We start from the raw sequence: 25407 nt of genomic DNA, 5'->3' as shown, positions 1-25407 counted from the left end.
GCAGAGGAGCACACTGTTGGGTCCGCCGCCCCCGGGCCGGCCGCGGCACGCTCCGGTACCTGGGCCGGGCCTGGCCTCGCCCACCACCCGGGCAAGAAGGCGGCCCCAGGGTCACTCCACACGGCAGGGACAGCCCCACAAAGCCGGGGAGCTTCCCCCGAGGCCGGGCAGGGGTCCGGCGGAGCGGCGAAGCCCGAGCCCCACCGCATCCCCTCAGGTGCGGCGGGAACAATGAGCGGCACGGCCAAAACGAGCCCCGGCGGCGCGCACAGATCCGGGCCGTGCGCGCACGCCTAAAATAGTCCCTCTTTGTTCAGCAGCGGCGCAGGGCCGGCTGCGCCCGTGTCCCTCCGCCCCGCGCCCCGCGCCCGCCCCCGGCGCTGCCGGCGCAGGCGGGGCCGCCGAGGCGGGGCCGCGGCCCTTTGTGCTCCCAGAATGCACCAGCGCCTCCTCCGCGGGAAACAAAAATGGCGAGGGGCTGCGCCGGGGCCGGGCTGCCCGTGAGGCGGGTCTGACCGTCCCCCGCCGCCTTCCGCCGCGGCTCCGCGTCCGGGGGACCCGCTGAGCACCGAGCGCCCGGCCGCACCGTACCGTACCGCACCGCACCGCACCGCACCGCACCGCATCGTACCGCGCCGCGCCGCCGGGGGAGGCTGCCGAGCTCGCCGATTTCCCTGTATGAGGCGGTTGGCACCACTGGAGAGACCGAATGAGGTGAGGGGTGGGGGGAGGAGGGGCGGCCGGGCCCGCGCGGTGCGGGGGGCGCGGTCCCCGCGGCCCGGCCGCCCGTGCCGCAGCCCGCGGGGAGCGCTGCCGGGGCCCGCTGCGGAGCGGGGGCCCGAGGCCTTGGCGGGAGGGGGAGGGAGCTCCCTGCGAGCGGCCGCTGGCAGCGAATGTGAGGGGTCAGCGGTGCTCCTCGGGGACCAAAACAAAGGGAGGGAGGCAGCGGGCCGGTCGGCGGGGCCGGGGGCTGTGAGGTGAGGTGCCATCGGCCCCGCGCCAGCTGGATTTTCATCTTCTCCTTTAAGGATATTGTCCGAGTAGGCTGCGTTTGCTCGAGTGCGAAGAGAGCAGCACAAAGAGGTAGTGGTGCTCGTTGGTAACTTTGGTTTTAGGGTTTTTTTGTTTCTTTTTTGTTTGTTTGTTTGGGGTTTTTTGTGTGGCTTTGTTTTCTTTTTTGTTTGTTTTTTTTTTTTTTGTTTGTTTGTTTGCAATGCCTCACCTCTAAATTTCTGTCGGGTTTGACGATTTGAGTGTTACCACTTAAATATGGTAACTGTTGCTAGCTGAAAGGATATGCAGTAACGCTTTTTTTTTAATATTGAATGCTGTGGAAAGAATGGGCTGAAACCTCTTTTAGTGAAAGAGAACAATATGGTTCTGTGCTGGATGCTCTGGACACTGATATTAGTGTTGAAATACGAGGGGTTGTCGTTGATCCATGAAGGATCAGGGTGCTATTAGAAGTAGAGGGCCTGCAGAATGAAATGAAAGGCTCTGCCAGGAAAGCAGTGTAGCATTGTGGTTGTTTCTGGAATTTGTGATAGACCCAGCTTATCATAACTTTAAAAGGTCAGACGTAGTCATGGATAATGACATGGTTTTCTCCTGACTTAGTGTAAGGGAATGTGATCAATGACATACACTCAAGCTGCCAAAAGTGTGGGATAGTAACAAAAAAGTTTCCTTTTTTTCTTTTTCCTTTTTTTTTTTTTTTAAATCCTTAGTCAGGTTGGCAGAAGTTAACATGGTAACGTTTGTCCCTTTTTTGAGAGCTCAGATTACATTTAATTTGAAAGCGTTCGAGATTAAAAGAGGGGACAAAAATGTTTCATTTCTGTATTGTTAGAATACAGGTTAATGAGTTTATAGCTCTTCATTTAAGGGAGAATAAGGGAAAACAAAGATTGAACATATGAAAGGAAATGCATTATATCGTGAATATGAGAAGGATCTTTGCAAGGAGCTACAAGCTGTGAAATGTGGATCTGTACTGAGAGTATAATGTAGTAATATTTTCCACGGCAAACCCTTATTTTGTCAAATACAGGTGTGTGGCTTTTCAACAACTTGCTTTTTCTGTTCTGGAAAGAATTTAGAATCAGATGTAGATGCTTCTCATATGACTTAATATGACTAGTCAACAGGGTGTGTATATATATATTTTAATAGGTGAAAGAGACATGTATTGGTAGTTAGTATGAAGTTATGTTTGTCCTTCCCTGCACCAGGAGATCAGGAAAAAATTATGAGAAGAGCAGCTGTAACAAATAAGTTCTAGTTAATTTCCCAGTAGACTGTGGACTTCTGTATTCCCTGGAGATGGATGTGAATGCAGAGGCCCTGAAGTGTATTTAGGGCTCCTCATGTGAGTTGTGAGGAGGAAGCTTGGAGATGTGGCTGGGAGCTCATGTGACCAGAGCCAAGATGAGTCTCTGGGTCTGTGAATTCATTGCTTGCCTGAGGGCTGCAGAGCTGGTGTCACCTTCACACGCAGGAAATGGAGGGGAAGTCTGTCTGAGCAAAACACAACAGGAGAATTATAAAGCCACATGTATTGCTGGAGAGAGAGCCTCCATGGAGCAGTGACACCAAGATGCTTAACTTTCTTTGAGAGAAGGAAAGCTAATGACGAGAGCATTCCTGATGAGTCTAGACATACTTCATTCACTAAATATCTTCAAGGATAATACTACCTTACTTATGTTTCAGATCTGTTTATTTTTTTAATTCTGTGGAATGCTTATGGAGGTGGCTGTTCTTGAAGACTAACCTTAAAGAAGAAAACTTATCATTATGGGATTTTGATTAGCTCTGAAATCCTTTTTCTTCCCCACTTCTCCCAGAGCAAGGTAGCATGTTGTCTGTTGTTTCTTTCGTTGCTGGTGTGTGTGCTCACGCTCCCTTAGAAGGGTGTGTTGGTGCATGTACTGGATTTGGATGCTGCAGAAACCCAAAAGGCAGTTGCTGTATTCACAGAGGTGCTGAGGATACAATTAAGGGGAGTTTTGGTCTGAAAAGGTGTCTTGTGACCCGGTCCCATTGTTTTCTCCCTGTACCTTCTGCCTCTTTATGTGCAAACACATGATCAATCCCAAACAAATGGCTCTTGCAGTGCATGACTGCCCTGTCCTACTTCCCTACATACTAAATATGTTATTCTGTAATGATCTTTTAAACTCTTATGCTTTCATTATTTATATCAAATAGATTTAAAACACTTCTAGTTAAGATTTCTTGTGGGAGAATGTAAGCAAAAATAAAATCACAAATTATTGTAGTATTATGAACATGGGAGTACACTTATCCTGGTGACCACATCTTTTTAACAATATGCACCAATCTTGGTTACAATTTCTCATCATACTGACAAGGAGTGGCTCATACAGAATGGTTATCCTGAAATCCTGGTAGGACACTGTTGTTCTGCCTTAGGTGATATTTTTACTTCTCTCCATGGTGGATTTGTTAAGCTTTGCTGGAGTGGCCTATGAATTGGCTTGCTGCACTTTTGAACAAATACAGGAACTTGACTCATGTAGGCCCATGGGACTAGACAACTTTCAAGAGCACCAAGGAAACTGTGATGTTCTTGTGGGGCTCTTACTCACTATTGCAGGTTGTGAAGAGCAGGGCTAGTCCATAATGGTTAGAGAATTGCAGGTGTTGCACCCATCTTTGGAAAGGGCTGGGAGTTCAACCCAGGGAACCACAGGCTGGTTAGCTTCACTTGGTCATTAGGGAAGTCATCAAGTCTTCCTGGAGGATGTTTCTGCATGCATGGAAAGGTGATGGCTGGTAACAGTCACCAGAGATTTAAATCATGGCCTGAACAACCTGACCACCTTCTGTGTTAAAAATGGCAGGGTTTTGAACAAGGGGAGAACCTCATCCAACCTCAGCTTCTGCCAGGCTGAAGGAAGAGATTGAACATGAACTTCATTAAATTCAACAGATATAAAAAAGCAAAGCCCTGCATCTGAAGAATGAGCTCCAGGCTAACATTGGCTAGGGGTCAGCTTTGCCAGATTGGCTGGGGATCTGACAGCTAGAAAGCAGAATACGAGCCAACACTGTGTCCTGTGAGCTAAGGCAAGTGCTATCCTGGGCTATAATAACAGAAGACTGAGGGGAAGTGATTATTTCCTTCTACACAAAACATCTCAGTAGAATGCTGTGTTTTGGTGCTAGCACTGCAAGAGACATCCAAGTAGCAGAGTTTGGTGTAGGGCCACCGGGACAGTCAGGCACTGGAGCACTTGCCCTGTCAGAGGGGCCTTAGGGGGAACCATGTTCAATCAGCTTCAGGGAGACACAACTGCAGCCTTCCAGCTCCTGTGAGAAGATTAGTGAGATGCAATTAGTGTCTTCACAGCAGTGCATGGCAGGAGGACAAGAAGTAACCTGCCTGCATTGGAATAAGAGATTCTGATGGGGAGGGAACATCCCCCTCCCCAGGGTGGCAGCTCAGCAGTGGAACAGGGGCCCAGGATGCTTGTGTGGCCACCTGGTTTGGCCTTGTGGCTCATGCTGTGCTAAGCAGGACTAGAGAGTTCCTGAGAACCTTTCTGCCCTGAATTATTGTATTATCCTGAACAACACTTAAAACTGAAAGTAATTTTGATAATGTATTTCTTGTCCCTCAGTCATTACTCTCTACTTTTCTAGACTGAGGGATCCCTAGATTGGAGTCCCCTTGCTCTTCTTTGGTACAGTTGATTTTTGTTCGTACCAGCATGCAAAACGTTGTAAGGATAAGGAGCTTCAAGTGTGTTTTGTACATTGGAAAAGCAATATTCATTTCAGTCTGTGAAGTAGTGCAGAGCATAGATTGTAATCTGGATTTGTACTTGACCCTTTGCTTAATAGAAGTTAATGACAATGTACTAATATAACGACCTGTTTACATGTCATTGAAGAGTGACTTTTGCAATAATGTTGGTATTATGTAAAGCAAAGTGATTTTTTTTTTCTTTTTTGTTACCGGTTGAATTAATCTGATCTGAAGTTTGGACCCGGGTTGGGGTGGAGGAAGTTAATTTAAGTTTGACTTGTTATCCTGTTAATTTTGACTGTCTTCTTGCCCCAGCAGAATCTTTTTATTTAGGGGAGGAAGGTATGTTTGCTAAAGTGAACAGATAATGGTTGGTATGAGATCTCATAAATAGTGGAGAAGCTGAAAGGAAGAAATGTGGCCAGGATCCAACATCTCTCCAGCTGTTAATGTAGGTACCAGATCCAAGTCACAGGCAATGTTGGAAACATGGCTTTAGCTTGTTATGTGGAGCTGGATAAACAAGCTACCATTATTACTCTCAGACGAGGTTAATTTTCCTTTTCTGCTGTCTTCTAGCTGTGAGCACTTGTTGCTTGCCTGGCTTGTTTAGTCACTAGATCTCTCTGTGAGGCACTTTATTTGTTTTAAATATCAGTCAGTAAATCCCACATTAAGAGAAAGAACACTGCATAGGAAGCTAATGGAGAAGCCAGTTTGTCATTTCAGAGCTGCTGGGAAGGGAGCAAGCTGCTGTACTGGATAAGGCATGTGTGAAACTGCCATGAGTTCTGTGTGTTCTGAGCCCTTGCTAAACCTCCACTCCCCTCATTCCATGTGAATGTTAACTCTCCTGTTTTAAGGAGAGAAGAACAGACTGCTGGTATTTTACAACATCTTACAACTTCTTCATAGTTCATTTTTCTCTAATAAAGGGTAATAAAGGGCTAGTTTTCAACTTCAGACCAAAAAAAAAGGGGATTAATCAGCATTAATTAGAATCTGAAGTGATTATCTCCAGTTATTGTAAGTTCTTCCACTATATTTTACTTTCCTGTGGGATACCACATTTCCAGTTCTGAGATAGATCCTAAACCTCTGTGGACTGTCTTAGTAGAATGCTCTGTGATTTCTCTCTGAATTCCCTTCTGATAAATCTTTAAAGTAGCCATCCCTTCACTGTGATTTGTATTTACTAGGAATAAATGAGCTATTTGTCCCACTTTGAGTTTTCTCAGTGGATGAAACTTTTCTCTGCATGTTCTTTGGGTATTGTTGTTGTTAAAACTTAGTATCTTTAATTCTTCCAAAAACTGTCTGTTCTCATCGGGTAGCTCTCATCCGTTACTGTTGCAGCAGCTCTTCTGGAAAAGTTTCCTGAAATTGTATGGATTGTCAGTGAACCTGACTAATTCAGTCATGCAGTCTGGCAGTGCCAGCTGAGGGGGTTTGTCCCTCAAGTTGCTTGTTTGCATTTATTCAGTATTTAAGTTGTGCTTACAAACCATTCTGTGAAACCGACCAGTGAACTGAGACGTGCTTAGCACTGGGTAATAGATGTAAAGCCATACATGCTGTGTGACATACAGTGTAGCTTGGTTGTGAAAGTTAAATGAGATAATATGCATCTTTATATTGCTTAAGATTTTTTGAAAAACAATGCATCTGATGGATATTGTGCAATTATAAGTTCTTGGAGAGAAGTGTTTAAGATGGTGGGGAAATTGTTATTTCAAGGTTACTAATTTTGTTGGTAACCATGTTATTATATGTTAGGAAGGTGCTATGATGCTAACTTTAATGCAGACTGGAAAGCAAGTTGCTGGAAAATGTGGAACCTTTACCTTTTTGCTTGCCAATTTTGAAATTGTTTGCATTTTAACTTCCAACAAAAGTTTTATTTTAATGGTAGATGTGACTTTTTGGCATTCCACTACAACAGTTAGAGCTGTGACTGGACGGATGGGCAAGTTAGTAACATTTGATGCCTGTAGCTTTTACACTGGTCTGTGCTGCATTTCTTGTGCAGTGGTTCCAGAAGATACTTCAGAGATACCTACTTTAAGTAACTTATATCCTGTTCATGAAAGTCAACTTGTTAAAACAGTTGAGTTCCTACTTAATTGCAGTCAAAAACATTGAGGGAACGTTTCCCTGGAGAGAAACTTCCTATCCATGTGGAAAGCAACTGTTAAGTCTTTGTCAGCCTATTGTAATAACTAACCCTATTTTCAGTCTCTGAGATAAACCATAAACTGCCACAGCAGGAGCCTGCTTCATGAGCTGTTTAGTTGTCACTTCAGCACTGCCATCACTCACAAAGAGAGCAGTGTGGACAATGGAGAAGTGTCTGCTTTATTGGCTCACATTTTTACTGTGTATCAAGGTTCTTCAGGGTGTGAAGCTGCTATTGTGTGTTTACATTGTTGTATTAGTGAATGTATCGATCCGTTTAAATGTTTTGTGCCAGAAGATGATTCACACTTCTTTTGGTTGTGATTTTAATGGTGTTGTGGGACAAACTTTTGTACTTTTGTACTGCATTCTTTTGAGTGCTTTTGAAAACTTCTTTTAAATATAAAAGTCACAGTTGTTTTTTAAGTGACAATCTGTACTGTTTATGATAAGTTCATTTGTGTCTTTTTGTGTATTTGGTATGAGATCTTTCATGCATTTTTTCAAGTACTGGAGAAGAAGAGCAAACATTCCTGCCTTGTAGCAGAAACAGCTACCTATTTCTGGGCTAGCCTAGCTAGGCTAACGTAGCTTTTTCTAGGGTCTTAAATCCCAGAAAAAAATTTGGAAAGAAAATCTTTGAACCTCTCTGAGAGTAGTTCTGTCAAACTACTTGAAAACCGCATGTTAGTGCTGAGAAAGCAAAAAATAAGTGTCCTGGGCTGCCATGCTTTTACTCTGTTATTGTAAACCTATTTTGAATGCTGCATGTATCCTGTTTCATTTATCAGAAGTTACAGTAGAGCTGAGGAAGAGCAGCAGTAACTTGGATCAGCTTTTGTGTAAGAAACAGCAGCATTACATTAAACAGATTGTTTATCTGAGAAATCTAGCTGGGTGGTGGGTCTGAACATTCTTACTTGCACCATGAAGATAGAAGATGGCAAATGACAGTTGAATTTTCTGATGCAGTGATGAAGTGACAAGGTGTCAGCTGTGGAACAAGCCAAAGGATTTTTTGTTCCTCTGGTCTTCCCTAGTCACCCATCTGAATGCTTTTGTGTTTGGGATCAAGCAGGACTTAAATTGGTGACCCAGTTGTGCACAAGGATGCCAGAGGCCCATTGTAACTGCTCTTACTGTCATGTCATTGTTAAATGTCACATTGATTATAAATATGCTTAAAGCAGCTGATTTTCTTGTGCCTAACCTTCTTGGTTTAACCTGTTTAATATATTTTAAGCCATTACCTTTCCAGTTTTATTGTTGTATTAAATATGAGTAGTAAATTCTTTAGAGAGAAGATTCCTTTCTCTTTGAAGCTGTAGACCAACTTCTCAAATATCTGTATAGCAACTCTCAAGCTATATGAGACCTGATCAGTTTACTGCTTTTGTTGCTCCTTTGAGATTAATTCTGGTGCTGATAATGTTTTAATATAATGGACTTAAGATACCTTGAGTGAGGTGAAACCGCTCTTCAGTTGACTGTGTTCCCTGATCTCTAATTGTTGGCATCCTAGCTACACATACGTAGTTTCTAGAGAAAATACATTTGGATATACAAATGGTAACTTTATTACATAGTCTCAAATTCTGATTGTTACTTAAGAAATTCTTCCTTGTGTACTCTCTGGTCCTGTTTTATAATTTTCTGTATTTTACTGCTTTAATTGAAGTGTAGTGTTAGACAGTCTGACATAAAAGCGTACCCACACTTAGATATAGATAGACTATGTGTTGTGGAATATATGAGGAAAAATGCTTATTGATACAAATGACTTACCATTTTGGGCTTCATGTATGAGAAAAAGTTGCAAGATCTCTTGGTTTTCCTTCCTTATTTTCCACTCTTACTCTAACAGATTGGAAAATTTATTTTACGTAAGAAATTCAACATATAGAAATTCTTCCTGTGCTGGAAAGCTCTAAGCAATTCTTAGTGGCATTGCATGATTTTGTGTTGGAGGTACCTCAGTATTTATTTTGAGCCAGGATAATGCTCAACCTATACTCTCCCAACCAAGGTAATGCGGTTAGAATTGGCTTAAGACCTTTTTAGCTTCCTTGGAATTTTAGAAAACTGGCATTGATTTGAGTTTTGCGTAAGTAATCCTGTATTGAATGTTTTTGATGTGTTTTTCAGTGCTTCTGGTGATTTTATGGAGAGTGTCTGAGCTGGAAAGTTTGTGTGTCCCCCTCCTCATTTACATTGGTTGATTTCCTAGAACACTTCTCTTTTATAAACTTGTCCCTTCCAGATTTAGCACACTTGTATAGTAGCAGAGGCACCACTGCTCAAGGTGTGTCCAGTCAGAAAAGAGGAGCATGTCTTCTGTTCCCTGAAGTTCTGGAGCTGCTCATGTTGGTATTTCCAGTCCGTGTTCCCTTAACCCAGGTCTGGTTCCCTGTTCTCCTGCTTGCCTCCCCTAGAGACTCCGCAGCGGTGGGTAACTCAGTGGTCCACAAGCGGTCTCCTGTACGTCGCAGCCACAAGAGCTCAGCGTCCCTGGCCAAGCTGTCGATACGTGATGGACAGAAAGCCAAAAAGCCACTTTGTAAATTTGAGGAAGGTCAGGATGTCCTAGCTAGATGGTCAGATGGCTTGTTTTATCTTGGAACTATCAAAAAGGTAATCACATTTTTTGACTTCACTGGAGTCCTAAAGTGTCACATAGTGTTGAAAATGGCAGTGTTATTGTCTCACTTCTGTAGTGTTAAATACATTCTTCTCTGTGGTGCTTTTACTCATGGCTTCCACTGGATTTCTGTCTTTCAGATAAACAAACTGAAACAGAACTGCTTCATTATATTTGAAGACAGTTCCAAATCCTGGGTTCTCTGGAAGGACATACAAACAGGCAAGAACTTCTATGAAGTAGTCATTGTTTGGTATCCTATTTGTTTAGATTACTGTTATCTGTTAAAAAATATGTTTATATTCTATTCTTTTATTCTAAAAAGTAAAATAATTCAGTATGATCCAGGAACAAAAGTTACCCAAATAAGGAAAAAAAAATTTTCAAACAATTCTGTCATTGAAGTTACTGTTTTATTCTGGGCTTTTTTTTGTTTGTTTTCACACGTGTAAGGTGAAGACTTCTGAAAATAATCACATTTGAGTTAGTTTGGGTGGGGGTAGATTATGTTCTTGCCTTAAAAGAAAATTCCAGGCCCTAATTTACACCAAGTTTATATTCTTTGTACTGTTTTCAGTTGAAACAACATAATATGGAAAGAAACTAAAGCTTAGTGAATCTTATGTTTGAACAGAGATGTTAAAAGATGTTTTGACATTGAAAAAAGGAACACCGTAACTGTTGCACATATGAAACCACTACAGATTTTGGAGTATTCATGTGATATAAAGAAATGTGTAGTTATCAAGTGGGGCACCTATTGTATAACATCTTTTTGGTTTCCAGACATTTTGATAGTAGTTAATGTTTTTATAACCTGATGGTAATGAAGCACAGATGATAATTTCTTCTGAAAATCAGTAACAATTTTCTCATTGTACAAAAGGAATGGAAATCTGCTCTGGCTCTTGTTGATTCTTGATGTTTGAGCTAAACACTGTCTACCTAAAGGAGAAACTTTGTATTTGTAATAGCAAAAAGTCAACTGCTTTATTTTTTGAAGCTTGTAAAAATGCTGTTCTGCTTCTGTATAGTACTAGTTTATGATCTCTGATTTATTTATCCTAACTATCAAAATCTAATAAATGAATATGAGAAAATTTCAAGTTGATGATTCTTATGGGTCTCTTCCAACTCAGAATATTCTGTAATTAAGAAACTTATATTTTTAATCAACTGCTGCATTGGTATGTGGTATAAATGGAGCAAGATGTAGTTTTGTTTCCAGTTTGCAAACTTACTTTTTTCTCCTTCCTCTGCCGTAACTGTGCTTTTGTGTGCTTGCAGATATGTATAAGTAGTAATAACTGTAGTAATGTTGGAGTTTAAGGCAGCTTTGGCAGATCTGTCAGAAAGATAAGCAAAGTGTGTCTGTATTTACATGGAACAAAATGCAAAATAATGTAAATACACAAAATCTATTCATTGTCTAGATAGTATTTATTTACAGGTATTTTTAGCCTAAATTTACATTCTTTATTCAGTCATTGAATTTTTCTTGTTGATGATGAGGAACCATGGACTGCATCGTCAGTGGGCAACATAAAGCCTATAAATATCTGATAGCTTATTGTAAGTGATATAAATATTTATAACACAATCTGTACAAAATGTCTGAATATGTTCTTATTAAGGAGTTTGGCACTGTAACAACATGTTTCTACAATGCATGCATCTGTAAGTGAAATGATGAAGAAGGCTATACATGTGGTAACTGTTCCAACTGCAGATATAATCTGAAAAAAATCACAATCTCATCTTTGTCTAGGAGCCACTGAGAGTGGGGAAATGGTCTGTACAATATGTCAGGAAGAGTATTCAGAAGCACCAAATGAAATGGTTATATGTGATAAATGTGGGCAAGGTAACTAGCTTTTTTTCTATTTACTGCATTTTAAAAGATGTTTTGATTTGTTTCACAAAGGAGGATATTTGCCCGGCTATGACTGACTGCTCAACTGATCTTAAATTTTGTAGCCCTTAGTGGCTATTAACAGCTCAGTGAAAGATGATAATCCATGTTAAAGTCACTAACACCTGTTCTGTAAGTCAAGATTATTTTTTTCTACTAAGAAAATTTAAAAGACCAATTTTGAATGTTTTACCAATCTTTTTGTTCAGATTTTTGGCACTTAATAATGCCTTATAGTTGCATTAAAGTTATGTGTGGTTAATTCTGTGTAAGCTTTTGTCCTTTTAATTTTTGGCTGATCATTTTTCATACAGGTTACCATCAGCTGTGTCACACACCAAATATTGATTCCAGCGTGATTGATTCAGATGATAAATGGCTCTGTCGACAGTGTGTCTTTGCAACAACAACAAAGGTGTGTTTCTAGAAAAAAAGTTAATACATTTCGTATTCCATGCATCTTTGTTTTTGAAATTGAAACAAGAAAAATATATGGCTTTTTTTTTAGTGGTTTCTTTTTTATCTTTGATCTGAGTGCAAGTTTTGTGTGTTGAGAAGTAATGCTACTTTTAGAAATCGACAATGTTTCACTTGTAAACAAACATGCTAGTATTAAAACATAAATACACCTGAAAATGTTTGACTTGAAAGTCATCAAAACTTTTCTACAATCAAATTAAAAGCTTTGAAAGTTTCAGAAATACATTATTGTTTTTTTGTAACCTGATGTATCTGTTTTGGCCCAGAGAGGTGGTGCCCTTAAGAAAGGACCAAATGCCAAAGCACTGCAAGTCATGAAACAAACGTTACCATATAATGCAACAGACCTTGAGTGGGATGCAGGTCATAAAACCAATGTCCAGCAGTGTTACTGCTATTGTGGAGGACCTGGAGAGTAAGTAAATGGATAATGTGTAAGAACTTTTCTCTACTGCAGCTGCTAACTTGGACTCTTGTAGACTTCCTTGTGAACTGGTTAATTTCTGTTTCTGTGTGTACATATCAGAAACTGGATGCAAAGTGGAATTTTGAATTATCTATGGATTTTTAAAGTGGGAAATTATATTATTAATTTTTTTCCCCATAAAATATTTTGGGTTTGTTTTAATTTTGTCATGTGACCATCACAGATCATCACAGTACATTCTATAATGAGCAAGAAATTTGTTTTGTGCCGCTGCTGTTGATGTGTTGAGTTTGGATGGAGTTGTTTTTTGATGATCTTGCAATTCTAGGCAGAATTTTTCTGATGTTAACTCAGCTCTCTCATAAGTCAGGAAAAGAAATGTAGCTAGAGATTAGTTAATTAAATTTTGTTGGAATAGACAGCTGTCTGATTCTACCATAATATCATATCCTGGTTTTCAGTCACTGACAGGGGAAAGATTTCTTTTTTTCCTCTTATGACACTACAGAGTCCTCTGCTGGTTCTTTTTTACAAGAAAGGCAAGGAGAGGACTTCTTAAGCAGGTGGTGATGAATACTCTGGTATCTGCATGAATGAGTGAATGAATAAGATAGCATTGAAGATTTGAGGTCAAGGCCAGTAAAGAGTCCCACAAAAAACCAAAGATTTTGAGTGTATGTATGCAGGACAGAGCTCTGATTTGAGACTTTTGAGACTTGAACAAACATGGCTGTCAGTTTTGCATGGTTCCTTTTCTCAAAGGAGAAGCTGAAAAAGGAAAAGGTGTAAACTATGAAGTTTCTTTTGAGGATTTAAGTAGTTGGATCCTCAGAACAAATGTTTGTGACTTCATGCAGTTGTGCTTTAGAAAATAACAAGGAAGCTAATCAAGGATGTTAAAAGGAGCTTGTATGGAGTTCCTGAATTCTTACTGAGAATTAAAAGGTGGATGTCAGAGTAAATTTAATGTTCTTTTTCTTAGTTTAATAATTTAATTAATTCCTTTACTAGGCTATCTTTTATAATTCCTAGTCTGTCTTTTCTAGTAATTCATGATGGAACTAAGCGTTACTGAAATGTCCGTCGAGATGACTGTTTTATAAACTGTGAAAATCAGTTTGGATCTCTTCCTATGTAATTTAAACATAATGAAGAAACAATTCTCTGTAACTTTTTTAACACATCTTGTGTCTCTTTCTGTTGTTGAAGCTGGTATCTAAAGATGTTGCAGTGCTGCAAATGTAAACAGTGGTTTCATGAGGCTTGTGTGCAGTGCCTCCAAAAGCCAATGCTTTTTGGGGACAGGTAAGAAAATGAAACTGTACTTTGTGGTTGTATTTATTTAAAATGTGAGGGAAGTCTCACATATGAGCTTTTATTAGGGCATCCATAACACAGCAGTATTTTTCAAAAAGGAGTTGAGTTTTGAGTAGAAGTTGATACACAAGACAGCCTGTGTTTGGGTGCCAGGAAAATGCAGTTCTTCATCTCAGTTGACCGGGGGATGCAGCGGTTGGGTGGTGGAGAGGTGACCAATGGAGGTTCCATTGGAATGGATTCCAGCTGTTACTGCCTTCACTGTGTGGAAATCCTTGATACAATAGGTGCAACTCTACATCCTCTGTTCGTGTGTGAGGAGTTAGGACAAAAACGAAAGAGTGCTGCTCTGTGCTTTTATTTTAAGAGGAGCTTGGAGCACTTGCAGCAGATGAAAGAGGAAAACTGGAGAAGATAATCAAAGAGCATTTTCATTATTTATTATAATTTTATGTGGGAATTTTTCTGGAATATTTGTATGAAGGAACTGAGTTAGGATCCAGGAATATATGGGTCTTTCAAATGCATATTTATACTGGTGTACAGGTTTTTGCATTTGAGAAATTGTGCTGGGGACATTAGAGCATCTTCACTGATACAGTCACAGGCTGAGGGACTTTCTCAGGCAGAATGGAACAGTGGTAGCAGGATGAAATTGAAGAAATACCTTGTATCTGGACTGTAAGTATCAGCGCAGATTACAGAAGTTGCTAAAGTAAGATGAAGAATAAAGGGACTCACAAATACCATATGGCTGAGTTTCTAGCTTCCTTAACTTTCATTTTTTTCATAATCTGGGTGTTAAAACACTCTGTGTGTGTGTGTACGGACACCCAGACACGTGTACATATACATATGTATATATTTTTAGGTTTTATACGTTCATTTGCTCAGTTTGCAGTTCTGGACCAGAATACCTCAAACGTTTACCCTTGAGATGGTAAGTATAAATTTAAAAAAAAGGGTGAGTTGAATACATGCTCTGATTTTGGTTTTGGGTTTTGGTTCTCCTTGCTAAAAGGGAAATCTGCTTGCTAGCTTGAGCTGTTTCCTAAATCATTCTTGCTGTGTGTATGATCAGGGATAAATTTCTTTCTAAGTTTATCTTTAAGGGCTATATTGAGATTGCATGCTCTTGGGATTCAATCCTGGGATCATTCAGTGAAATAACAAGCAACTACTCACTTGTTGTCTATGTGAAGATTGAGATATCTAGGTTAAGTGTTTTTTGCAGGTTTAGGATCCTGTTGTATTATGTAAGGCAGATGTAGTGAGTACCAGAGCACACATCCTGATACATTTTATAATAGTTTCCTTGAATAGTCTTAATGGAACTAGTCTGTAATGAAATGATATCCAATTTAATGGATATATACCTAGTGCTAACAAATTCATGGTGGAAATTTACCTTGTTAAATGTTAATTCACCAAAATACTTGCATGAATTCAGAACTGATAAATTCAAGTATGAATTCAGACCTGCTTACATATCCCATGGTCCAGGCCAGTTTTGGAGTTTAAAAAAATATGACAATGAGATGAGGCAGAAATGAAAGTGAGATGTAAAATGGAAGGAATCACTTGAAGAGAAATTGTGGGAGGCTCCATAGTGTTGTCTGGATTGAGTGTCTTAAGGTGGGCTTTGTGTTCTTCCACCTGTGTAATGCTAATTTTTTTTCTATTAAATTGTTTCAAATGAAAGCAATTGGAAGAAAAATACTTGTTTTCTCTGGTTTTTTTTTTTATTCAAATATTCTAGGGTAGATATAGCACATCTATGCCTTTACAACCTAAGTGTTATTCATAAAAAGAAATATTTTGATTCGGAGCTTGAACTTATGGCCTACATTAATGAAAACTGGGATAGATTGCATCCTGGTGAGGTAAGTATGTAGAATACCCTTTCTTGTTTTTAAATCACAGTGCATACTTATGCCCTAAGTTGACAACCTGTGAACTGTTTTATTCTGGATGTTAAATCCTTTAGTATCTTAAAATCTGGTAATCCCAAATAATGAAATAATTTTTTTGATTTCCTTGCAGAAATAGAAGGCCTTTTAAGTGGTGCATATTTTTCTAAACTGTAAAATTTCTTCAAGTTACCTATGCAGCTAATTACTTGCATGGTGACTTCTCATAACTTAACTGTTTATTCTGTTACACATCTACATTCTCTTTTAGTTTCATAGTTCTTTCATTACTTTGATATTTTCATGTGCCCTGACCCAAAAATGTAAGTGTAGAATTGAAGGCGGAGTGTATTGCATGTGAAGACCACATTCAGTATCTCTAAGGTGTAACACATTGTTTGTGTTAAGTATTTTACTCAAAAATTTCTTCTTCCCTTCCTAATTCTTACGGTGGGGATGGTCAGTTTGTGTCCAGTTTGTTTTTGGTCCTTTTCCAGTCAGATTCAGCTACTTGTCAAGACATTTTGATTTTAGTTCACTACTATACTAGTTATTTTCCCAGCTATTTGATTACTGAGCATTTATCTTAGCATTAAAGGAAGTCCATTTACTCAAACGGATTGACTTCATATTTAACTAAGAGGACCAGTGTTGTTCTTTGTTTCTGCATATGAGGTTAGATGCAAAAAATTATGATTTAAGTTCAAAGTGGCATCCTGCTAGTAGAGCAAGTACTCTTTTTTTTGTGCATGAAAATTGTTCAGGGTATTGAAGGTTTTTTAATACATGGCATATAATGGGTTGAAATTTTCTAACTGTCAGTACCTCCTACTTTTATACTTCATGAAATTCACACAACTGTAGTCCATTTTTACTAGCACACACAATTTGAGAACCCAAGTGTATGTTCTTGGTTTAAATGAGTAACTATTTTTCATAAATAATGGAAAATAGTCTAAGCATATGTATTTTAAACTATCAGTGTCAATAGTGTGTTAGAAAGTCAAGCAAACGCTAAAGCATTACTAAAAATTAGTCATGAATACATATCCAGGGTTACTTTGGTGTGTATGGCATCATTTAGCTAAGTCATATAAAATCAATAAGTCTGTCATATCAAGTCCTGAGCTTTGATTAAAAAAAAGACTGCACAAAATGTAATTCTCACACCATTTTTTCAACAGAATCAGCCTTTTAGCTATCTTACTGTATAACTCAACAAGTATGTAAGCTGTATTTAATTTTGAATTTTTCTTTTCTTTGTATTGAGGGAAATGTAGAATAAATTTGTTCATTTAACATAATAGTCCTTATATTTAACATAATTTCATGTCAGACTGGCTGATCAGAGCAGTGGATGAGGAGAGTGGAGCTGTCATTGATTTGGAGCATTTTGAAGAAGTTGAATGCCTGCAGTCCTCTCTGTGTTCTTCCCCTTTCTGCTTCTAATCCATCCATGCTCAATCTGTGAAAAACACATAACCAAAGGGGAGGATGGCAAGGGCAGATCCAAAATAAGTAAATTCACTTCTTTAATTAGTATTTTCAATTCTTTGATATTTCTACACCTTTAAGGAAACTACGAATTTGAAATCTGAATGCTACATTTTTTAAGGGCTAGATTTTGAATAAATTCATAAAAGCTGTATTGAGGAAATTTCAATACTTTATTCTGAAAAGATTTTAAATGTCTTTCATGAAGTTGGCAAAATTGGCTTGAAAAATCTGATTAAACTTTGGTTAATTGGGGAAATGAGGGAAACAGAAATTAGTCACAGACAAAATTAATATGTACAATATAATGATTTTAGGGGTTTTGTAATCTCCTTTAACTGCCACTGTTAAAAATGGTACTTTAGTTTCCTTCTCTACCTATTTATTCTTGAGCAAGAGGAAAAGGGCTTTAGCTGTGGGTAAGGCAGTAGTAAATGGTGGAGTTATCAGAACTCCTAAGGCAGTAATTTTTAACCTGTGGTTATTTAGAAAGCAATAAATATGTGGCAGTTTTCTGTAGTTTACTGCTGCAGAGTTGCAAGATGTCTAGATAGCAATGGACTGTATGGGATGCATATGGTGAAGGTGGAAAACAAGTTGTTACTTTCTTTGGCTAAAACCACTTGAACACCTCCCTTAGCTCTGGTAGTCAGGTAGACTGTCAGTCTTGCCCAAAATCATGTTAAAAGGTTGGAGTTTGAGTCTATTTATTCACTTATTTTTAGCTGTCAGCATGTTGAATTCTTTGACCATTTCTCTCTATCTTGTTTGGTGGGAGTTGTATTCTTTAGGAATTATCTGATCCGGGGGTCTTTGTTGAGTTTCTTTGACCTGCAAATGTTGTACAGTCTGGTCTTTAGTATTCATATTTATAGTGAAACTTACAAACTGCTGTCAGCTCTATAGTCAAGGATAAAATTACAAGTTTTGGCATGGCAACTGGAAATAAGGTTGTTTTGCTGGAATTGAAAAGTAGATATATAAATATAAATGTCAACAACTTAATTTTGCTTTCTGGTACGTAAATGTTGTATCCACGTGATAGTCAACACCATACTTGTTCTGCTTTTCTCTGTAATTATTTATGCAATTTTTCAGAGAGATTTCATGTTTTGAAAGCATGATGGGGACTACTTACTTCAGGCTTTGGTGAAAGGAGGGAGGTTAGACTGGGTTTTAGCTAAAGGGACATGAAAGTAGATCTACTGGTTTGGGGTTTTTTAATTCTAATAATTTTTCTGGGTGTTTTCCTTTTTTTTTTTTGTATCATTTTGAGTATTATTTTAAAAAAAAGTGAATTGGGCCCTATGGTAGGATTTTGCCATAATTATCTTAAATATTTAGGTTCTTTTGCCTATATAGTTATCCTCTGTTTGCAATCTCAGTTTGGGAGTACATACAGAAGATTTTCAGTTAGGAGACTCGGGAGAGCAATCTAGTGTTATGTTCCCTCTTTCTACTAAATGTTTTTGAGAATTTTCTTGTGCTTCTTAAAAGTGAAACTCATTCTATGTCCTGGGCTTGACCCCGGCATTAATTTTGTGGAAATAAATCATGAAATATATGGGTTTATGGTTAATATGCAACCACAGCTAATACTGTGTTAATGGATTTCACATTCAAATCCGTAGTTATGGTGACTCAGAGTAACTGGAATCTTTCTATTACTAAAGAATTTGAGAGGTTAAATGATTTCTTAATACTTTACAGCTGGCAGACACACCAAAATCTGAAAGATATGAGCATGTCCTGGAGGCATTAAATGATTACAAGACTATGTAAGTTATTGGTACTTTTGTTTTAAAAGTTATTTGCCTGTTTAATCTGACTTAGGTTACAGTCTTCAGTCTATGTGATAATCACTCTGGCTGTATGTAACATTTTAAGTTTTAAACGATGTTTCTATTTCAAACTGTAACACTACATAGCTATTTTGGTTGTAACCCAGACCAAGAGAAAGAATTGTTTTAACTTCCATCTTCCTTCCACTTCACATTCTGTTTTTGAGAAGGAGGATTGTGATGGGGTAAAGAGGGGGGTAAAGTAGCATTTGAATGAATGTTCTATTTGCATAATTTTGTTTTGCATGTAGCCTGCTATTTTAAAAGTTGAGTTCTCTGGGGTCAGAATTTTAACAATTAATTTAACATCATGTAGGTTTATGTCTGGAAAAGAAATAAAGAAAAAGAAGCATTTGTTTGGCTTGAGAATTCGAGTTCCTCCTGTGCCACCGAATGCTGCTTTAAAGGCTGATAAAGAACCAGAAGGAACTTCACATGAGTTCAAAATTAAAGGCAGAAAGTCATCTAAACCAATCCCTGATGTGAGGTAAAATAACCCAGTCATTCTTGCGGTGTTGTGGTTAACTGGGGATACTTCGGGTATTTTTTTGCTGCCAACAAAAAAGGCCTTTTCTTTGTAGAATGGTTTTGGGTTTTTTTAATAACTGTAAGGGCAGATTATTTGTGAGAACAAGGTCTTAAAAACAAATGTAGTTAACTATTAGGATTCTCCTAAAAAATCAACATAAAACTTAGCAGCAAGAACAATAGAAAATATCCCAACTTTGCTGTCATTTGGGAAACAAAACCTTTTGCCTTACTGGATCTCTTAGGCAAGAGTCTAACTAGAATTCTCACTAGAAAGTATGTTGTGAAATAGTAACTTGTATTGGGAAATCTTTTTCACCAGGAGTGATCCTATGAGTAATTGATATTTAACACTTGTTCATTCCTCTTCAACATTTGGGAATCAGTAATGTCCCTAGAAATACATTGAATCTGTTATGTTATTATAAAGACAAAACCACATAGCTTTGTACCTGCAAATTTTGATTTGCCAGAATCACTTAATTTAATACAATGTTTTAGAAATAAACATCTGATTGTATATTCATTGCCAAAGGAAAACATGTATTCAATGAAAATTATCATCATTAATACAGAATAAAATACAAATTTTCTTCTAGGGAATTAAGTAATGGTATAGAAAGAAAGGGGAAAAAAAAATCAGTAGGTCGTCCACCTGGTCCCTATACAAGAAAAATGATTCACAAAACTCCAGAGTCATCTCCTCTGGTAAGGATATTTCTTCCCCCTTCCTCCCTTCCTTCTAACCGCATCATAAATGTTGAAGAAAAACATAACAAGTTAATATGAATGTATATTCTCCTGCTTGCTCTCAAATAAAATCAACAAAAAAAATTAAGTTGAAGTACCTTTTTTTTTTTCCCCCTTAGGATAATGAACCAGTTCCAGTGATAGAGAACCCAGCCTTGGAATTACCCTGCACTGTTGGGTAAATTTAAAAAAAAACAACCCTCCCATAAAACATTATAACACCATGTAATCTATCTATTTGCTTCTGAAATGTCAGCTCAATTTTTAATATAAGATTATTTTTTTACATGGCAAACCTGTTATCTTGCAAAACAGGAAATCTGATGGAACTGCACATTCATCCAATACCTCAGATGTAGAATCCACAGGTGCTGCCAGTATGAAAGAAACTACCTCATCTAACATTTCCAGACATTATAGGTAACTACTCAGTTACTCTATCTGCCATAAAGATCAACATTTGCAGTGTATTCATTTTAATAAAATTTTCTTGGAGTAGAGCTATAAATAGCACGGGGGAATACAAAGAAATAGGATGAGTGAAAATTTGTCTTACTAGTTATAAGTAGTTCTGCTTGCAACTCAGAGGTTGAGGCTATTTCGGTGCTCACTCACCATTGTCTTTGATGTAAAATATGTGGCTAAGTGACATTTATAGAAGAGAATTAAATTGCTTAAGCATTTGCTGAGCTTATCTTTCTGCTAGTGGTCACAAAAGAGTTGATGTACTCTGAATTAATTTTAGCAGCTTTTGTTTTTGTAGGTTTGTATATTCATGTTATAATACTAAGTATGCTGTGATTTTCTACAGTCAATAGAGCGTGAAAAGATTTTGGCGCAGAGTTTATAAATAAATTATTAACTACAATCAACCTTCCTGCAAGCAAATTGTTACTTGAACTTTTCCCTCTCTCAAGTTCAGCAAATAGAAATTTCTCTTTTATTGACATACATGGATTCTGCTGTTTTGTCTCACCTTTCTGGTTCATGCTATTGAGCGCTTTCATGAGTCATTTTTGTGTGCATTATTAATGTTAATAGTCAGTTTTCAAAAAGGTCATGTTTAATTTAGAGTTCTGAAATTGTTACCTAAGTGTCATACTTACAGTTACCTATCTGTAGGCAATAAGTATTTTTTGAGTGAAAAACAAAACATTATTCCATGAGTGGCATGGAAATAATTAATGATACAGCATACATTTTGAATTCCCTTGGAGTTAATGCTGTGGGGTTTTATTTTCAATAGTTTATCTGACTCGAGAAAAAGGACTCGTACAGGAAGAACTTGGCCTGCTGCAATACCACATTTGAGGAGGAGAGGCCGCTTTCCACGAAAAGCACTCCAGACTCAAAATTCAGAAATTGTGAAAGATGATGAGAGCAAGGAAGATTACCAGTATGATGAACTCAATACAGAGATACTTAACAATTTAGCAGATCAGGAGTTACAGCTCAATCATCTGAAGAACTCCATCACTAGTTATTTTGGTGCAGCAGGTAGAATAGCTTGTGGGGAAAAATACCGTGTGTTGGCTCGTCGGGTGACACTTGATGGAAAGGTGCAGTATCTTGTGGAGTGGGAAGGAGCAACTGCATCCTGACTGTAGGACTGAACATTATGTTCACTGCACTGTCATCTGTGAGTACAGTTCATAATGCAGAGCCACGAGGGAAATGGTCTTTAAATGTGTTTCTAAAAAAAAACCCACAAAAAACAAAACAAAACCAGTTTAGCCTTAACATGTAATTGTTATCATTACAACTGTTGTGATAAAGACTTATCTTTTTAAAATCTGATCTGAGACTTAAATTTTTTAATCTGAACATTGTTAGATTGTTTTAGGTTGGGATATTTTGGGTTACAATTGCTTAAAAATGTGCATGGTGTTTAAAAAAAGATGACATTTTTTAGAGAACATTCCATGGATACAGTTATTGTGATTTAGAGAAAATATTATGTAGATAGCACAAATATTTGAGAACTCTTGGTTTGTTTTCTTACCCAAATGTTTGCAGAAATGTATTTCTATTTCAATACTTTCTAGATTTCATAAGTGCAGTGTATATAATGCCGATTGAAGACTGTAAAATACTGAAGTTTTCTTTCAAACAAAGTGTAAAAAAAAAAAAAAAGAAAAAAAAGAAAAAAATATATTGAGCCTGTAAATTGCTCTGTGACCAGACTTCATTGTCTTCTTAATATATTCTGTGTGTGCGTGCGTGTGTGCGTGTGTGCGTATACACAGAGCTGTGTATGCACACACACACTGGGCGTGTATATAATGTGTGATTGTGACCTATGCAATACAAATTATGGGATCGGTCAGCTTCTGAGAATACATCCCATAATTCTTTTTTCAGGAATAGTTGCCAGTATTTACACAGCAGCATTTCTTCTCAGGCTTATTGGGTGCTGTTGCTTCTTCTGTACTAAGGAAAAGTGTCCAACCAGTGCAGCGTGTTCTGGCAATGGGTGCAGTCATTGATGTTCATGTGCTCTACATTCCATTTTTTTCCATTTGAATTAACCGTTAAAAAATAATGCAGGATCTGAAGATTTTGAAATTAATTCTACTGGAAATAACAATTTGAAAGCTCTTGTGGCACTCTGATTGTAAAATTCATGTCCCATTTATAAAGTCAGTTGACAGGAGTTGTGCAGGATTTCTACATACCTGTAGAAACAGTCAGATTTTGATAAATGTAGTATGAACAAAGTGTATTATTGCACAGGGTCAACAAATGTTGCCATTTGAAGTAACGTTACTGATTTTATTACAACTTTACCTCTTTTGTGTTTATAAAAATGTACCAAGTTTTAAATTGATAAGAATATTTTACTTGTTAAAAAGTAAAGTCAAAAGGTCTCTTGCCAGTATTAGATGTTTTTTCTTTGTCTGCTACTTTTGAGGGGGTTTTAGCCAAAGAGTAAACAGAAGAGTATTTTTACTTTGGTGGTTATTCACTGTACTGTATAAGGTTAGTTTACTTACATGCTTACAGTTCACCACCAAAATAAAATTGTGTAACATTAACAAATGACAGAGTGGTTTAAAGTGTACTGCCTGAGTTAGTACTTACTTATTCCATTACTTGGTTATTTGACTTTTTCTGCTTATCTTGAACATCTTGAAAAGGTGATTTTTTTTCTGATATTTTTTTTGTCACCTTATAGCCAAAGGAAGCAGAGAAAGCTTTTTATCCTGGTCTTGGCTTATGGCTGGCTGGGTTATATTAGCTTTATAAAAATGCTAATTAAAAACTCCCACTTCTGTTTACCTTCACTAAAATGTGTGGGTTTTTTTCTCACACCCTCAGCTATTAATTTAATGTTGCCTTGCCTATAGCTGCAATATTTTGATAACACAGCAACTTCATGTTAATTTTTTGAATGTTTATATCTTGAGATAATGCAAAATGTAAAAGCCTTTGTAACCTTACTCACACCATCTGTATTTGTCTTTATTGTTTCACTTTATCCAAGTCCTTTAATTCTAACTGAACACCAGCAGTATCTTTCATAAAGATTAATTTAACGATAAATATTGGAATGTACTTGGGGACTTTAGTGGGGGAGGTGTGGGGAGAAAATACTTGTTGAAGTTCAGCTGTCCATAGACCTAACTATTGTGTATGTCATTTCATTTTATTATGGTGATTGACTTAACTCTGATGTTCAGTTTGTATTTTTGGAATTGCTTTTCTCTTAGAATTAAAAGACCAACATTAAATGTGTGTATTCTTTGAGAGAGAAGAATGAGTTTTGATTCTGTACTCTTGTGAAGCACATACTTGGTGGCATCCTCCCATCCATCATTTCCCAATCTCTAGCTTTCCTGTTCCTGTCCTGGAGGCACTTGCCCTGCACATAGACACTAACTGGTGTTCCAGCTATGGTTGAGGGATGCTTTGTTACAAGGTGTCACGTACTGGAAAATGCTGCAATAGTGCTGCTGAAGATAGAGCTAGAGTAGTAATTAAAGCACACCTACAAATGCCTTTCTCATTTTACGTGAATTTCATTGTATGTAGTAGTGGTGTGTCTAAAGGAAAAAGACAAATGTTGCTGTATGTAATGATTTCATTTTGGTATAACTCGATCATTGTATGTATGCATGTGTGTAAATATATGTAATTCAACTTTGTTGTGGTCACTGATTTAGAACCATTTCTATGTGTATATTTAATATTTTTCCATTATGTTTTACTTGTATTACAGTAGTCTTTAGGTAGGAGAAGTCTCTTGTGACCGTTCTAAAAATAATAGGTATCGCATGAACGAGACAGCGAAGAAGTAATGGCACAATACTGGTCAGAATTGTAAAATACGCACCACAGCAAACTATTTGTCAAATCATTGTTCTCAACAAAAACTTCAACAGGAATTTTGAATAAAACTATGGTTTTTCTATGCATAACAGGCATTTTGAGTGAGATTGCAAAGGAATTTTGAAAAATCTCTAAGCACAATGCATGAAATAAAGGTCAATGTTTTGATTTAACCTGAAGACAAATAAATTTTAAAAGGCCTTTAAGGTGAAGACAAGTACTTTATTGTCTGGGGGGAGGGGGAAGATAATGTAATAAACAAACCATTTTACTGTCTTTGGAACATCCTACTAAAGTGATCTTTAGTGTTATATTTTAAAAGGAAAGATGGAACATACCAAGGCTGACGATGGAGCAATAGTCAGAACAGTGATAAACTGGACAGAAGCATCAGTTTGGTGCACAGAGGGAAGAGGATGAGTCTTGCAAATGCTACCCAGGTAATATGTTCAGGCATGTCTCTAGCTGACTCACATCTGTCCAAATGAAAAATAACATTCCAGTTATAAGGGCATGATGGAAGAAAATTTTGTAGAGATGGAGAAAAGGCTTTAGGATGCTGAGTTTTGTTCAGGTAACGTTGAACCTAAACTGATGAATAAATACCCATATGGAGGTGTCAGATCTAATGCTATCCTAGTTTTAGAGTGCCTGAAGGAAGTTGGAGGGGGAAACAGCTGTCTTTTAGCAAATGTAGTACAGGACAATAGAAAGGACAAGTACCAGTGCAAGCTGTGCAGAGTCTGAGAATAAGCTTGAAATTTGATGCTTTTGCTGTCTTTCAATTTTATCATTCAGCAACAATGAAACAAGATTTTTGTATTGCCTTGGT

General features: G+C 37.9%; 1 protein-coding gene across 1 annotated transcript; it reads left to right on the top strand.

The window, feature by feature from the left end:
• The first annotated feature begins 452 nt into the window (after nucleotides 1–452).
• Nucleotides 453–25283, top strand: MTF2 (metal response element binding transcription factor 2). The gene is made up of 15 exons (XM_066192453.1): nucleotides 453–714; nucleotides 9382–9580; nucleotides 9728–9809; nucleotides 11356–11451; nucleotides 11814–11914; nucleotides 12246–12394; nucleotides 13616–13711; nucleotides 14595–14663; nucleotides 15483–15606; nucleotides 18838–18905; nucleotides 19285–19455; nucleotides 20096–20204; nucleotides 20366–20424; nucleotides 20562–20666; nucleotides 21493–25283. The coding sequence occupies exons 1-15, from the start codon at nucleotides 710–712 to the stop codon at nucleotides 21845–21847; spliced, it is 1788 nt and encodes a 595-aa protein (XP_066048550.1). The 5' UTR covers nucleotides 453–709; the 3' UTR covers nucleotides 21848–25283.
• Nucleotides 25284–25407: the final 124 nt, after the last annotated feature.

Source organism: Chamaea fasciata, unplaced genomic scaffold, assembly GCF_029207755.1.
Source record: "Chamaea fasciata isolate MVZ Bird 193981 ecotype frontalis unplaced genomic scaffold, bChaFas1.0.hap1 SCAF_10, whole genome shotgun sequence".
Taxonomy (NCBI): Eukaryota; Metazoa; Chordata; class Aves; order Passeriformes; family Sylviidae; genus Chamaea; species Chamaea fasciata.
Note: the sequence above shows the minus strand (reverse complement) of the source record. Positions and strands in the feature narration are given on the sequence as shown.